The 15,899-nt window shown below is 53.6% G+C and overlaps 1 protein-coding gene across 1 annotated transcript in view; it reads left to right on the forward strand.

Moving 5' to 3' along the window:
• CCDC88C (coiled-coil domain containing 88C) overlaps window positions 1–15,899 on the forward strand; it is a 113,644-nt gene that overhangs the window by 33,015 nt on the left and 64,730 nt on the right. The window contains exon 4 of the mRNA XM_021706412.1: window positions 11,148–11,217. Coding sequence (XP_021562087.1) covers window positions 11,148–11,217 — 70 coding nt within the window. The remainder of the gene's footprint in view (window positions 1–11,147; window positions 11,218–15,899) is intronic.

Consider the following 15,899-nt stretch of genomic DNA (forward strand, 5'->3'; position numbering starts at 1 on the left):
AAAAAAAAAAAAAAGAGTCAGGGTCTCACTCTGTTGCCCCGGCTGGAGTGCAGTGTTGTGATCATAGGTCACTGTAACATCAAATTCTGGCCTCAAGTGATCCTCCTGCCTCAGCCTCCTGAGCAGCTGGGACTGTAGGCACGTGCTACCATGTCTGGCTACTTTAAAAAAAATTTTTTTTCAAGATGAGGGTCTCTCAATGTTGACTAGGCTGGTCTTGAACTCGGTCTCAAGCTGTCCTCTTGCCAGCTGGAGCTCAGTGGCACCATCATAGATCACCACAGCCTCAACCTCTTAGTTCCAAGTAGCTGGGACTATGGGTGTGTACCACCACATCTGGCTTATATTTTAAACTTTTCTTCTGGTTTTAAAATGTGGATTCTCACCATCCACGTTGTCCGGGACCTGTGTGCACTGATGTGTGTACCCCCGTGGGTTTGTCTTGACCCAGGCTCCCCCTGCACCTGTGGTTGCTGACGGCATCACTGCAGAAGGGTGTCCCTAAGGCCTGACTCTGGTTTTTGGTGACAAGGCTGGCATCCGCCTTGTAGAGTGGTTTCTAAGCACGTTGATGGGCAGGAGTTCCTTTCCGGGGGAGCCCAGTGCCATGCCCCACCCACGCTTCCGGGGCTGCTTCCCCACTCCACCCCACCCCAACCCCCTTCCTTAGTTCTGGGGCTCAGAGCAGGCACTTCCTGGCAGCAGATAAGACAGCTCAGGCTGGGTGCAGTGGCCCATGCCTATAATCCCAACACTTTAGGAGGCCAAAGTGGGAAGATCACTTGAGCCCAGGAGTTTGAGACCAGCCTAGGCAACATAATGAGACCCCATCTCTTCAAAAAGTAAGAATACCAAAAAGATAGCTCCGCCCAGAGCAGTCCCGGGCCTCACACAGCCTTAGGGGAGGTGGTGGGCTCTCCTGGGACGCCTGAGTGTCCTCTGGTCCTGCCCTGCTTGGGTTCCCAGTTCTTCCCGGTCGTGTGGGCACTGGTCTGCTTGTTAGCACCATGGCCAGGTGAGCGCCATTAATACATGTTCCTCCCTCCGAGTGTGACTCCTCTTCCAGCCTCCACCTCCCTCAAGAGCCTTAACCCCATAGAGACCTGGAGTTCTGGTCATGCATGGGAGGGCATGGCCAGAGAGGGACTGAGACCGCTGAGGCCACAAAGTTGCAGGCAGGCCAGGGTCAGGGCTCTGCCCTCATATGGTGTCTCCAGGTGTTCCACCAGTTGCTCCTCCTGGTCAAAGAAAATGTTTTCCTTTCTATGAACAAGGAATGGGTGTGTGTTTCTGTGAACACAACCAGGAGGACCGGCAGGGACAACGTGTCCTGTGGAGGGGGTTTCTGTGATGCAGTAACCTCGGACAGTTCAAGCTGGTGACTGGAGTCACTGGATGCTGAGAAGCGGCACGGCTGGGCTCCTGGGCTTGGGCGGGTGGGGGCTGGTGTCAGGCCCAGGGACCCAGGGTTGATTTTTTTTTTGGTGTCAGTCTCCCTCTGTTGCTCAGGCTGGAGTGCAGTGACAAAATCTCCATTCTCCACAACTTGACTTCCTGGGTTCAGGTGAGCCTCCTGACTCAGTCTTCTGAGTAACTGGCACTATAGGCACATGCTACCATGCCCAGCCAATTTTTTTTTTCTTTTTCTGTCATGGAGAACCAGGTCTTGGTATGTTGCCTAGCCTAGTCTCATTGTTCCAGACTCAGGTGATCTTTCCTCCTCAGCCTTCTAAGTGCTGGAATACAGGCACGTGCCATCACACCTGGCTAAATTTTTTTATTTCTGTAGGAACAAGGTCTTGCCAAGTTGCCCAAGCTGGTCTCCAACTCCTGGGCTCAAGCAATCCTCCTGCCTCAGGCTCCCAAAGTGTTGGGATTACAGGCATGAGTCCTTGCGCCCAGCCTTCCCAGGGCAAGTTGAAGTGAGATGGGGCTATGGATTGAACCCAAGATGACCCCTTCACAAGGCAGCGCTTCACCACTCACTTGCCTTGCCAGGGCTCCCTGCCCCCAAGGAAGAGGGCCAGTGATGGTGGGCCTGCTCGGAGCCCATGTCCTGTGTCCTGTCCTGGCTCTCGCAGACCATGAGGTTACATTTTTGCTGGTGTCACCTTTCCGTAGCCTGATGAGAGATTGTGCCCAGGCTGTTGTCATTATCCCAGAAGGGTGGCTGCTGCTGGTTTGGGGCTGAGTCCTTTGCCCTCTGATGGGTGGCACCATGGGATGGGGGTAGGGGTGGGATTGGCTGGGCGGGTGACAGCCCATGCATGTTGGGTGAGTATCGGAGGGTTGGGCAGATGTGTGCTGCCAGAAGCTTTGGTTCCAGGCACTGGGACTGGCATATTGTGGGGGAAGCTCACCAGGCAGGGGTTCAGCCCTGGCCCTTACTCCAGATCCCAAGAAAGCTCTGCGGGATCAGTGTCATGCTGCGGGTCTCTGGGACTGGAGATGCAAGTAAGGCTTGTCCTGGCCACCTTGGAGGACATGGGGCGAGCCAGCAGCTATGAGGTCTGGTGGGTGGTCGGGCTAGTGCCGGTTGTCAGGCAGGTTTTCTTCGTGCCAACAAATCATTGAGTGCTTCTGGGAGAGATTTTGAGACATATCCCTGGAGTGTCAATGGCATGGGGTCAATGCTGCAGTGGCACCCAGGATGTTCCTGCTGACTACTTGGGTCTCTCTGTGGGTCTCCATGAGCTTCTCACTGGCCTGCACTGCAAACTGGAAGCTTCTACGGGGTGGGATACCTCTCCTTCCCCAGAGCATAGGGCGGGCATCGGAATGTTGGATGCGTGTGGCTCCTTTCCCTGCAAAGCCACTTCTAGGGTTCAGGGATTTAGGAGTAACTGAGTTCTGCTTGGCTGCATGTGAGACTGTCCTGTTTGGTATTCCACCACTGAACAGCATGGCGTGGTCAAGTTAGCATCCACAGTCAAGTCTAATGTTTTTATAACTTATAGTAAATGTTTCACTTACACGAGTTTTAATGGAAAATTCCGAAACAGGTTTGGTATTTTTCACTTTGAATCATTTTTGAATTTTGTCCACAGCTACAGGCTGTGAATCTGGAGGGACGTGAGGTCAGATTTTGCCAGATTTCAGGGCACAGGGATTAAGGATGAAAACACCACCAGGGTGGAGGGGCATATCACTCACCTGGTTGGTGCGAACAGGATGGAGGATTCGCCTCTGCAGAGAGAGTCCTGAAACCTTACTGGACCATTGGGGATGTTTACTGACCCATCTCCTCTTCCTGACGGACAGCACCGAATGCTGCCTGTGGGCGGGATTGACAAAGCGCGGTGTGGAACACCTCACAGGCGTGGGCAGAGGAGGAAGGAGAAGCTATGGCAGAGTCAGATATAATCAGGAATCTAGTGAGTGCATGGAGGAGGCATGAAGAGCTGGGAGAGTCTCGTGTAATCAGGGGTGTCGGGTGACTACATGGAGGAGGCGTTAGGAGCTGGGGGAGTCATGTGTAATCAGGGGCGTTGAGTGACTACGTGGAGGAGGTGTGCGGAGCTGGAGGAGTCACATGTAGTCAGGGGAATCAGGTGACTGCATGGAGGAGGCGGTGCTGTAGCTGATGAAGAGAGGGTTTGATGGGTGGTTGTCAGGGTGATGTTTGAGGCAGGCCCCCTGCTGGGGAGTGTCAAATGTATGATTCAGCTCAATGTCACCAGACGCTTGACTTGCTGCACACACTTTGCAGTTAATCTGTCCCTGGCTCTGTTCTGCTCCTGTCAGACTCCTGAGCATTCTGCACAGCCCAGCCCTGAAGCCACCTCCTCTGGGCAGCCTTTCAGGGCCTTGGGGCAGAGTCTGGCAGGGCTCCTGCCTCCCCAGGCAGGCTCAAGGTCTTGGGTTATAGCTGGGCATGGGCGGCATGTGTCTTGCAAGTATCCGAACCCCAGGCCTGGCCTGGAGGTGTGCCAGGTACCCCCCAAAGCCATCGGTGCTCCTGTTCAGCTTTGAGGCCCAGACTCGAGTGCCAGCAGGGCCGCAGCTGCACTCTCGCAGTGCTCTGGCCATGAAAGGCTTGCTGCTGTCTGGACATCTGGGTCTCCTTGGCCACCGTGCTCACCCCTTCCCTCGGCCACCCAACTGGGGTCTGTCTCAGCCTCCCCAGGGTAGCCCTCTGACATACCCTGCATCAGCAGCTCCCGTCAGAGCCCGTGGATGGTCCTTTGTGTACCTAACCAATGGGCTTTCAGCAGTTTTGATTCTCCTTCTTGGTGGAATATTGAACTTTGAGATTTGGTTTCCCTTGGTGGGATATAAATTATTCTTCCTGTTTCTTCATGAAATCATTGGTTTTTTTTGTTTGGTTTTGTTTTTTGAGTCGGGGTCTCCCTGTGTTGCCCAGGCTGGAGTACAGTGGCACCATCACAGCCACAGCAACCTTGACCATCTGGGCTCAGAGGATTCTCTCTTAGCCTCCTGAGTAGTTGGGACTGAAGGTACATGCCTCCATCCTGGGAAATTTTATTTTTTGTAGAGATGAGTTCTTGCTATGTTGCCCAGGCTGGTCTCAAATTTCTGGGCTCAAGTGATCCTCTCGACTTGGCCTCCCAAAGTGCTGGGATAACAGGTGTGAGCCACTGCACCCAGCTAAAATCCTTGTTCTGGATCCAACGATCCCCATATTTCCAGCAGGAACTGAAGCGAGTCCGTGCCACACGTGCACACTCCAAGTCCTTCCTGGGACCTCACGTTCCTCCTGCTGAGAAGGGAATTTCCTGTCTGAGCAGGCGCAGAGGTTCAGACAGTCCTGGTAGGATGTCGAACCTTTTCACTGGGGCCCTCACTTTGCCTCAGGTGGGTGGGCCTTTTCTGGGACACCGAGCCTCTGTCTTAAGGGGCTGGTGCCCAGGCAGTCCCCTGGTTGCAGCCCCTGCTTTCTCTGGGCTGGCAGCTGCCCTTCCCCATGGAGGAGCTTTGTGTGTCTGGCAAGAGGTGTCAGGGGTCTATTGGCTTTTTTGTGGATATTTTTTATGAAAGCAGTGTTCTTCATCTTTCCTCCTAGACACTTGGTAAATGGTCTCGGGGAAGAATGCATATTTGTTTTTTAGGTGTGCCTGCCATGGTCACTGCTGCGATACCTGGTGACTAGCTGTCTTGGTCTCTGCATGGGAAGCTGAGCCACAGGGTTAGAGTATTTAGACACACATCACAGAATATGTAGAAAGTGCTGTGGACACTTTCCCTACTTCTGACACTCCAATAAAGAAAATTCTGACCGGGAGCTTGGCTGACACCTGTAATCCCAACATTTTGGGAAGCTGAGGTGAGAGAAAGACTTGAGTCTAGGAGTTCGAGACCAGCCTGGGCAACATAGTGAGACTTCATCTCTATAATTAAGCAAAATAAATAAAAATTTTAAAAAGGAAAGAAAAATCCTTTTGTTTGGCATGATTTGTTTCCCTTGAGTTTTGTTTTTTTTTTCCCCCCAGCACACACTTGGTGCTGCACAGTGAGTGTCCTTTACATGTGGACATGTTTTCCCTTTTCCTGACTGGGAGACTGCATATCCGTTACCCTCTTGCCAGTGTCCTATTGCAGCAAGATGGTTGATTTGCTTTTTCCTGCCCCACGCCCTGTTGTGCCTGCTTTGTGTTTTGAGGTCCCAGGAGGCAGCTGGGGCCTCACATCAGTCACTGCTTGTCTGCAACTGGCAGTCTCACTGCATGAAGGCAGTTTCTGAGAGCCAGGGTGTGTACTTGCTCTAGATGGAGGTGAGGTGGCGTCTTAGGGGGCTTGAGCCAATGTGGGAGGTGGGGGAGAACCTGAGAGGAAGAAGGACTCGGTGAGGGCTTCTGGACAGTTCTAAGTCCTGGACAGAGGCTGGCTGAGAAGGAACCAGGATGCCCGTCCTCCCTGAGGACCTGGCGGTTTAGTGGCCTCGATGGACAGGACACAGTAGGTGACCTTCACCCATCACTGGAAATCAGAGGGTGCTGTGTGACCCGGGAGCCACACAGGGTCATGTTGGGCTTGGGGGACCAGCATGAGTGGTGGAGAGGGCGCCTGGGCCCCTTCCAGGGACTGTCCTAGCCAAGTCTCTGGTTCCTCACTGCCCTGCCTCCGGGCCTCTGTCTGCCTCACCCTGTCCTCCCTGGAGGGCAAGATGCCCTGGACCCAGCAAGGTACGCATGCGTGGGACACGCCCAGCCCTGCTTAGGAGGAACCAGGGTCAGGGAGTTTAGGGAGGGGAGGAGCATTTGGGCTGGAGGGCTCAGTGACGGGGACCAGAGGGCACTGTGGAACCTGCTGGAGCCAGCTGGAGTTGAAGATGGGCCTGTGTTGGGCTCTGAGGAGCAGTGGTGCTCACCAGGTCATAGGCTGGGGGATGCCTTCACCTGGATGTTCTGGTTTGCCGCGGCTGCAGCGCCTGGCATGGCCACTCGCTAGGGGGTGCTATCACCTGGACATTTGTCCTGCTTTGCTGCAGCCCCAGCACCAGGCCTGGCCACTCATTCCTGTGTCAAGTGCCTCAAACATCCAACATCACCTCTGTCGTCTGTCACCTGGGAAGCCTAGGTTCAACACACTGTGTCCTGTGTCCTGGAGACAGTTCTGGCTTCTGGTCATGTATCTCTGTGTCTCTGGAGGGCTCTGGTGAGCATGGCGTGTCCATCCCTGTTTGGTTTTGTTCCTAAAGCCTCTGCCCCATCTACTGTGGCCTCAGGAGGCTGTGCTGCAGGCCCAAGCCACCCCACGGCTCGAGCCACCCTCACCTGGCCTCTTGTGGTTTTCAGGAAGCTGGACCAGGCTTGTGACACCATGTGCAGACCCAGCTGCTGCCCCGGACACAGCTAGGGTGACAGATGCCTCCTGTGGTGCCCGGCCTGTCCCTCCACCCCCTGAGTGCAGGGTCTCGCTGGGCCTTGATAAGAGCCTAGATCTTGGCTGTGAGGCCTGAATGATGTCAGGGGCTCCCTCCCTTCTCGACATCACAAAGTACTTTCCAGCCTGGCTTCTCCCTGCAGGATCCAGACACACTCTTTTCCAATGTGTAGTTTTGCGACTTTTCCTTGTTTGAAGCAGTCGGGTAGCAGTGGGGTCATCCCAGGACGCAGTTAGTGCATATTCACGTTTGCAAAGGAACATCGGGGTTTTCCCAGCACCTTCTAGAGGACCTGGAAGCAAACCAGGGGAGGAGGGGCAAAGGGGCAGGCGGGTGCACATTCACCCTGGAAGGGCTTCTCCCTCCTGCCCATCAGACCACCTGAGAGGAGCCTCCAGACGGGCATGCGTCCTCGTCCACACCGCTGCCTCAGGATGTGACCATGGCATTTTCTTTTGCTTGCACAGAGGCCAGAGTGGAATGGGAGGGTATGTGGGCACATCTGGGGGGCCACGCAGAGCTCACTGCTGAGCATGGCACTCCTGTCCCACGCGGTCCTGTCCCAGCCTACAGTGTGCGGCACAACCCTGCATGGCGTCCCTGACCCTGCCACAGCTCTCTGCTCCAGCTTGTGGCCAGGCCTCCCTTTTTTGCAGCCTCCTCACATCTCGCCAGGCTGAGGCTGAGTCCAGCCCGAAGACCCTATCACACCCAGTTCCTGTCCTTGAGGAGGAGAGAGCAGAGGTAGCTGGGGGTGACTGTCAGGGCCTAGAAGGACCGGGTGTGATGGAGAAGTGGGTTTTCAGCTTTAGTCCATGTGAGTTTTGGATCCTCAGTTTGGTACAGGAGGACTTGGGCGTGTTGGAAGTGCTGGTCTCCCTTCCGACTCCAAGTTTCAGGAAATCCAGAAACATATCACGTATTTCCACGCAGACTCAGCCTCGGGTGGAGGCAGGTTTTTGTGTGACTTACTGACTTCAAGGATGTACAGAGGGAGAATGTGAAGTGTCTTAGTACAGTTTTTATATCGTTCACATGTCGATGTAATTACATTTTGGTTATACTGGCTGAATTGAGGTTTTTTTTTTTTTTTTACCTGCTTTTTAGTTTTTTAAAGGGGGCTACTAGGAAATTTGAAACGAATATGTGTGTTGGTTATGTCCATGACTGGGCAGGCTCTGCACGCTGAGCCTTTAGGGCACCATCAGTGGCTTGGGGAGTGACTTTGGACATAGATTTAGGTCTTAGGAGACCCATGGTGTTTTGAAGGGGGCAACTAAAAATCGACTCTTTATGATGAGATTGTGTGTGTGTGTGTGTGTGTGTGTGTGTGTGTGTGTGTGTGTGTGTGTGTGTGTGTGTAGGGACTCACTCTGTTGCTCAGGCTGGAGTGCAGTGGCACGGTCACGGCATACCTCGACCTCCTAGGTTCAGGTAGGTGATCTTTCTGCCCCAGTCTCCCAAGTAGCTGAGACTACAGGTGCCACCACACCTGGCTAATGTTTTGATTTTTTTTGTAGAGAGAGGGTCTCACTATATTGTCAAGCTGGTCTTGAACTCCTGTGCTTAAGTGATTCTCCCACCATGATCTCCCAAAGTGCTGGAATTATAGGCATTAACCACTGCCTATAAAACATAAAACATTTTTTATTTGTACAAATGACGTGTTTTTGGTGGGAAAATTAGAAAGTACTGATTAGACAAAATTAAACATCCTATTTTAGAAGGAGACGATGTCCGTTTTCTAGCAATAATTCCGTCAGTATTTTGCTTAGGTAAGAATTGGTACACAGATACCGCTTTGCATTTTTGCAGTGACCTTCAGATTAACAAAGCACTAAGCTGGCCTCACACACCATCTCATCTTAAACATGTGTGCCTGATGTAGTGCTGGGTGGGTGTGGCGGGATAGGAGCAGGAATTCAGAAGGGCCAGTGATGGCAGGTGGTGGTGACCTTTGTTCTTTCCCAAGTTGATGGCAGGGCCATGTGGCAGGGTGGGCTGCTGCCGCTGGGCACTCTGCCTTTACCCAGTGACTAAGCAGGACTGTGGGTGTCACTGACTTCACTGGTGTTTTTCCTGCCCTGGGCAAGGAAGCCTTTGCACTCACGCAGTTGAGACGTTTTCCAGCCCTGGAGGGGCAGAGGCCATCAGACCACCCACGCCTCTGTTGACACTCACAGGCATCCTCCCACTGAGATAGGTTTGAGATGCTGACTGTCATGGATATGGTGCCATGACCCTGATCTCAGAGCAGCATGGGCCCGACGCCAAGAGGAGATGCTGGCATGTGGGGATGGGGTATACCCTGCAGTGCATCCCCCCATGTGTGCAGTGTGCTTGGGAACCACAGAAGGGAAGTCAGAAGAGAGGATGACACCACCTTGGAAACCTTAGCAGTGTTACATCCCTGTGCTTGCCTGGCCCTGTCCTAACTTCTGTCTACTGACTCAGAGCCATTCTGAGATGCTCCCTGGGGCTGTGGGACCAGCAGTTGTGTGATTACCTGTCCTTTCTGAGTGCTGGGTGGTGGCATCTTAGGTACCAAGACCCACAGGTTACATAGCAGGGCAGCAGGGTGACTTGTGAAACAGACGTCTCAACAGAAGCCCTATTTTTTTGAGTTGGGGTCTCACTCTTTCGCCCAAGCTGGAATGCAGTGGCATGATCCCGGGTCATCATAGCCTTGATCTCCTAGGCTCAGGTGATCCTCCTGCCTCAGCCTTCCTTGTAGTGGGACTACATGCGTACCACCATGCCTGGCTAATTTTTGTCTTTTTTGTGGAGATGAGGTCTCACCATTTTGCCCAGGCTAGTCTTGAACGTGGGCTCAGGTGATCTCTCACCTTGGCTTTCTAGAGTACTGGGGTGACAGACCTGAGCCACCACGCCTGACCTGGAAATGCTTTTGAAAGCCCAGTAGGAGCCTTCTTGGGGAAAATTACCGTAGTGACCACTTCTAGAGTATTCACAAAACCCACCTCTTTTTTGTCCTCTCTAAGGTTGGAATTTTTTTCTTCTCATTTGCAAATGATGAGGCCCACAGGTCACAGAGGACGACCCCCCTGAGAGATGACCTGGGGTCAGCCTTTGAGCCCAGTGTCCCAGGGAGCCCATGGGAGGCTCCAACGGAGGGAGTGACAGATGTGGCACCTGGGCCCTTGCCCAAGCCCTGGTGTGAGGAGGCAGTGGGTAGCCCCTGCCCTCTCAGCCATGCAGACTTGTCCTGTCCCGGGAGTCCTTGTGCTGTGAGACGTCCCCTCATGTGTGACTGTGTGTGTAACTCGTGCAGCAGACCTGCACCCGTAGCGTCACATCATAGGGCTCTGTGTGGCCCGTTCATCTTCACTGCACAAACCGTACAGTAAAAATAATTAGGGTTGCTTTTAAAAAGACACAGGCTAGATATGGTGGCTCACGCCTATGATCCCAGCACTTTGGGAGGCTGAGGTGGGAGGGCCACTTGAGGCCGGGAATTCGAGGTCAGCCTGGACAATGTATTGACACCTTGGCTCTACAAAAGAGAAAAAGGAAGGAAGGAAAGGAAGAAAGAAAGAATGAACTCATGTACCCTTGCCATCCTAGCATGTCATATATCTTCTTTTTCCAAGGTCTTTACCTATGCAGGCATTTTTATTTTTTACTTTTATTAATTAAAAAATTTTTTTTTTTTGCAGAGACGAGATCTCATTATGTTGCTCAGGCTGGTCTAGAACTCGTAGTCTCAAGTGAGCCTCGTTAAGTGCTGGAATAACAGGTGCCTGGCCTATTCTACTTAAGATTTTTTTTCATAACCTCAATGAATCTTCTGTAAACATAATTTTTATTTGATAATAATCAAGGCAGAGGCACAATGAGGCTTTGACTTTTTACGTATATTCCTGTCTCAAATATTCCTTCCCCTGAGGTGAGAGGATTACTTGAGCCTGTGGGTTGGAGACCAGCCTGGGCAACTTGGCAAGACCTTGTCTCTACAGTAAATAATTAAAAAAAAAAATTAGCTGGGTGTGGTAGTGCACGCTTGTAGTTCCCGCTACTTGGAAGTCTGAGGCGGAAGGACTGCCTGAGTCCTGCAGGTCGAGGCTGTGGTAGCTGTGAGTGTGCCACTGCACTCCAGCCTGGGCGACAGAGTGAGACTCCAACTCAAAAAAAAAAAAAAAAAAATTCCTTCCCATCATTAGTGCCTTTGTAGTTGTTGTTTGGCTGCACACTTACCCGCTGACCCGGTTAGCTGTGAGTTACTTAATCACTCTGTGTTTTGTTTTCCGTTTGTGATGGTGTCTTCTTCCTTTTGTTTCTGTAGGAAGTTCTCCAGCAGCTGATTGTAATGAATTTGCCCAACGTTTTGATGATTGGCAGAGACCCGCTGTCTGGTGAGTGAAAGTCCCCCTGCCCCTACTCACCCCCTCATTTCCCCTGTGCCCCCACCGGGCCTGAGCAGCTGTGTGCTGCAGAGCTCGGGCTGCCATCTTGGAGCCTGCATAGTGACACAGGCAGTGGCTTTGGGGAGGTTTTAAAGAGTGGGACTGTCACCTGTGGTATGAACCATGTGTCTTCCTTGGGAATGAGCCTTCCTGGCCCCTCAGGTATGCACACAGGCAGGTGAGTCCTGCCCTGCTCCTTCCAGGAGGACAGGTGTGGGTTCATGCCTGGGCCATGTGCTGGGCACACCTCCCCTGTGAATGTGGAATCAGACAACACCATCATGGTGGGCAGACAGGGAAGTAAGAGTCTCTCCAGGGAGCACTGGGTCCTGGAAGGCTAGTTCATGCTCCTGGGTCGCTCACCAGGCATCTCCCCAAGGGGCAGGGACTCACAGAGTCCCAGGGCCTCCCCGTCCCTGGCACCTGGTGTAAGTTTGGGAGATGGGATGCAGCATCCTCCCAGTACCCCCAGAAACTCGGGGCACAATCCTACCTGGCATGTGTACTTGCTGCACTCACACCCCAGGCATTAACAGAGTGAGGGGACCTCCCTCTCACCTCCATGGGTGGTCGCTGTCCAGGGCTTATGGATGGAAGGTCCCAGGCCCTGGACAAATGCCCTCACTGGCCAGGACTCCCTCATGCCAGTGGAGACCTCGTTACCACCTTTGAGCCCAGGGCCTTGGCCTCAGGAAACATACCTTCAAGGTGGGGCAGACCTCGTTCCAGACACTGGTGCCTTTCCCAAGGACTCAGGCCTCCTTGATAGGCATCTCAGAAGAGCCTTCTGCAGTGTGGCCATCCTTCATCCTTCTGTGTGACAGTACCTAGAGTCACTGAGACTAGAGAAGTCTCCAAGGACTTGCTGAGAGCACAACCCCAGGGGAGCGACCCTCTCTCAGCAGCAGGTCCTAGCATAGCAGCAGTGGCTTTGTGAGGCAGGGGAGGCTCTTTCTGGGCTCCAGCTGGCTGGTATCCTCTTTTCTTTGTGGGAACCCAACGGAAGTGCATTCTGTCACCTCCTGGTCTTCATGCTGGACGTGAGCCCTGGTAGCCTGGTGCATTCTGGCTTTTACTTCCCAGGTCCCCTGAGAAAGGTGGGGTTACCACAGGCAGCCTGTTTTAGCTGCGGCCCTGGCTCCCAGGGCAGGGGGATGCGCGTGCTGTCTGTTGTGACTGTGAGGAAGTGGACTCTGTTTTGCCCAGCAGAGGTGAGCCACCTCCCTGACTTACTGGAGGCTGGTGTTAAGGGAGAGGTGAGAGCAATGCCGGGAGATGGTGGGTCACGTCTTGTCTGTCCTGGGGACAACAGAGAAGTAAGAGAGGAGGATGCTGGCGGCTTGAGCCCTCAGGAAACCCATCGTGCACTGAGCACTGAATATGTTGAAAAATGGAAACAATTCTGGTCGTGGTGGTTCAGGCCTGTAATCCCAGCATTTTGGAGGCCAGGGTGGGAGGATTGCTTAAGGCCAGGAGTTCGAGACCAGCCTGGGCAACTTAGCAGGACCTCATCTCTACAAAAAATTTTTGAAAGTAGCCAAGTGTGGTGTTGTGCATCTGTAGTCCCAGCTACTCGACAGGCTGAGGCAGAAGGATCACCTGAGCCCAGGAAGTCCAGGTTGTGATGAGCCATGATTGTGCTACTGCACTCCAGCCTGGGTGACAGAGGGAGACCCTGACTCAAAAAACAAACAAACAAACAAACAAACAAAACAAAAGGGCACATGGATCGGAGAGCTCTGATCCTAGCACAGAAAGGTGTAGAGAGATGAGACAGTGGGTGCTGGGAGAGCCCCAGGTGAGAGTGACGCCCAGTGCCACCAGCTCAGAGGCCCTGGCCAGGGCCGACTGACTTGCAGGGCCACGGTCTCACGGGTGGCACGTGGGGCGGGGCAGCGAGCTGGGTGGTGCATGGGTGGGTTTGGTGGGGGTCCCCAGGGCTCGGAGAGCAGAGGAGGTCGGCAGGCCATGGTCACCAGCAGGAAGTTGCAGTCATGTGTGCATGCCAGGGCCAGGAACACGGATTTACGAGATGGCATTTCCAGTTTTAAAAGTAGATGTGTGAGGCTTTTTGTGTCTCTTTTTTAAACAAAGATCAAAGTGGTTTCTGTGTTTGTGTGGCTGGCAGGGGTTGGGCTGAGTATGCTTTCTAACTGACTCTGTTACATGCATGTGGGGGCAGGCTTCACCCTTCTGGGCGGGTGCTGACACCCTGCTGTGATTTATAACACTTTACAGTTTGGGGTTATTTTTCTGTTTCTGGGAAACACATCACAGTGGAAGCAGGTTCCAGATTCTAGATCCCAGCAGAGCATCCAGGCCACCCTCTCCTCTACATAGTGACACTGAGGTCCCGAAAGGCCGGGATTTGTCCCCTTCCTCTGACCTCAGATGGGGTGGTGTCACAGCTCGTAACACCAGGGGGTTTATCTGGCTGTCTGGCTCACCCCCTGCCCGTCAGACAGAAGGGTCTCTTTTCCCGCCCTGAATGATGCAGCACATGAGAAACAGCACCGCAGATGCTCTGTTTACTTACTTATTTTGAGTCAGAGTCTCACTCTGTCACCCAGGCTGGTGTGCAGTGGTGCGATCATCCCTGCAGCCTTGAACAGCTGGGCTCAGGCGAGCCTTTCACCTTAGCCTCCTGAGTAGCCAGAACTGTGATTTCTTTGTAGAGCCAGGGTCTCGCTGTGTTGCCCAAGCTAGTCTCAAACTCCTGGACTCAAGCGATCCTCCTGCCTCAGCCTCCCAAAGTGCTGGGATGACAGGCATGAACCACTGTGTCTGGCCTGCTTTCCTTCCTTTCAAAGCCGTTGCACCCCTGGAATACACTATATCGTTTATTTACTTCTCATGTCCTTGGCTTTCTTACTATCCACCTCTCTGAGGGCAGACAGTGGGGTTTTGGCTGTTGCCAGCGTGTCTGAATCAATGCCTGGCATACAGTAGGTGCTCAGTAATGCAGCACCCGTGCAGGGTATCCACCTCTGTCTCTTCCTCTCTGCTCCTCCCTCAAGCCGGCCCCCTTGCAGGTGTTAACTACATGCTCTCAGGGTGAAAAGGTCAAGACCAAGTGAGGCCTAGTCCTTGCCAGTACCATGCATCTGTCTCCCCAAGGCCGGATACACCCCGAGAGCTGCCTGCCATCTTGCTGCTGCACCCCCATGCAGCAGGTGTGCACAATGTGTGATGGGTGTGCTCTACACAGTGCTGCAGAGGGCAGGAGCTTGCGTCTGCTCCGTCTGCCCAGCTGGGGGTGTGCTGGGTGGAGGGAGCCTGGATTTCTCTGGAGCTAGCCTCTTGGCACCTGGACTGTCACTGTGTCACATGCACAGGTAAAGCCCAGATTTGGGCCAGGTGTGGTGGCTCATGCCTGTGATCCCAGGTGGGAGGGTTTCTTGAGCCCCGGAGTTCGAGACCAGCCTGGGCAACATAGTGAGACTTTGTCTCTTAAAAAGTAAATAAATCAAGACCTGATTTGTCTGGTGGGAAGCCAGAGTGCTAGCAGGTTAATTTCTGTGATGAGTCGTAGGACAGTCATGCTGGAAGACAGCCTTGTTTTTCCTCCAGGGTTTATGTCCAAGTGCAGTGGTGGCTTGCAGACTCATACATGGACGATTCCACCTAAGCCATGTAGACCCGAGGGGAACAGGCCATACAGGACAGAACCCAACCCATAGAGGGAAGGAGCCATTCAGAAGTACAAATGTGGAGGTCCTAGTGAGCAAGAGATGCGTTTCTCACCATAAATCATGCAAGAGTCATGTTTGTGGACAGTCAGCCACCAGCCCCATGTGAGAGGACTGGCCACTGTCATTGTCCTGTCTGGATGCCACTTGCGTCCTAAATGCCAAGCAGGATTCCCGGGGGCCCTGGAGGGGCTGTGACCCCATAGGCACTCCCTACAAGGCCCTCCTGTGAGCACAGCCGGAACCTTCCAGAGCAGCCTTGAGGGCTTCTGTGTTGCTCTTCAGAGGTCTGGCCCTTAGCCCCAAGGTTTATCACTCTTACTGGGGTCCCAGAGGGTCTCGCACAGCAGAGAAATACCTGTGAGGTTGCGTCCTGAATGCCAAGGACTGTGAATGTCCTTCTTGGTCAAGTGCAGGACCTAGTGACATCTGCTGCTCTGGCAGAGAAACCTCCCTAAATAAAAGACCCTAGAACTCCCTGCAGCCTTCCTTGGCTCAGCTGGCGACTCCTTGCCAGAGACTCAACAGGCAGCGCAGCCCAAGCCTGTCCTCTGGCCCTTGCTGTGCACATGCCCACCGAACTGGGAGATGAGCCCGCTGCCTCTCCCAAGCCTGGTCTGTGGGCGGGGGAGGGGGACTGTGCATGACCACTCCAGGGTGAGGCTGGAGAGAGTGCTTCACCACACTGGGCAAAGGCTCTGATGGGCTCTGCTGGGCAGTTGGAAGGCTTCCTGGAGTAGGTGGTGCATGGGCAGGGCCTCGGGAAACTCAACAGAGAGGGTAAGGAAAGATGTCCTGGGTAGAATGAGCGCTGAGGAGTAGGCACTGCCAAGGTCCCCGAGGAGCAGTGGGTGGGGGAGGGAGAACGAGGAGTGGACACTGCTGGAGTCCCCGAGGAGCACGAGATGAGGGAGGAAGAATGAGGAGTGGCTACTGCCGGGG

Source organism: Carlito syrichta, unplaced genomic scaffold, assembly GCF_000164805.1.
Source record: "Carlito syrichta isolate Samal-C Ts95f unplaced genomic scaffold, Tarsius_syrichta-2.0.1 Scaffold315561, whole genome shotgun sequence".
Taxonomy (NCBI): Eukaryota; Metazoa; Chordata; class Mammalia; order Primates; family Tarsiidae; genus Carlito; species Carlito syrichta.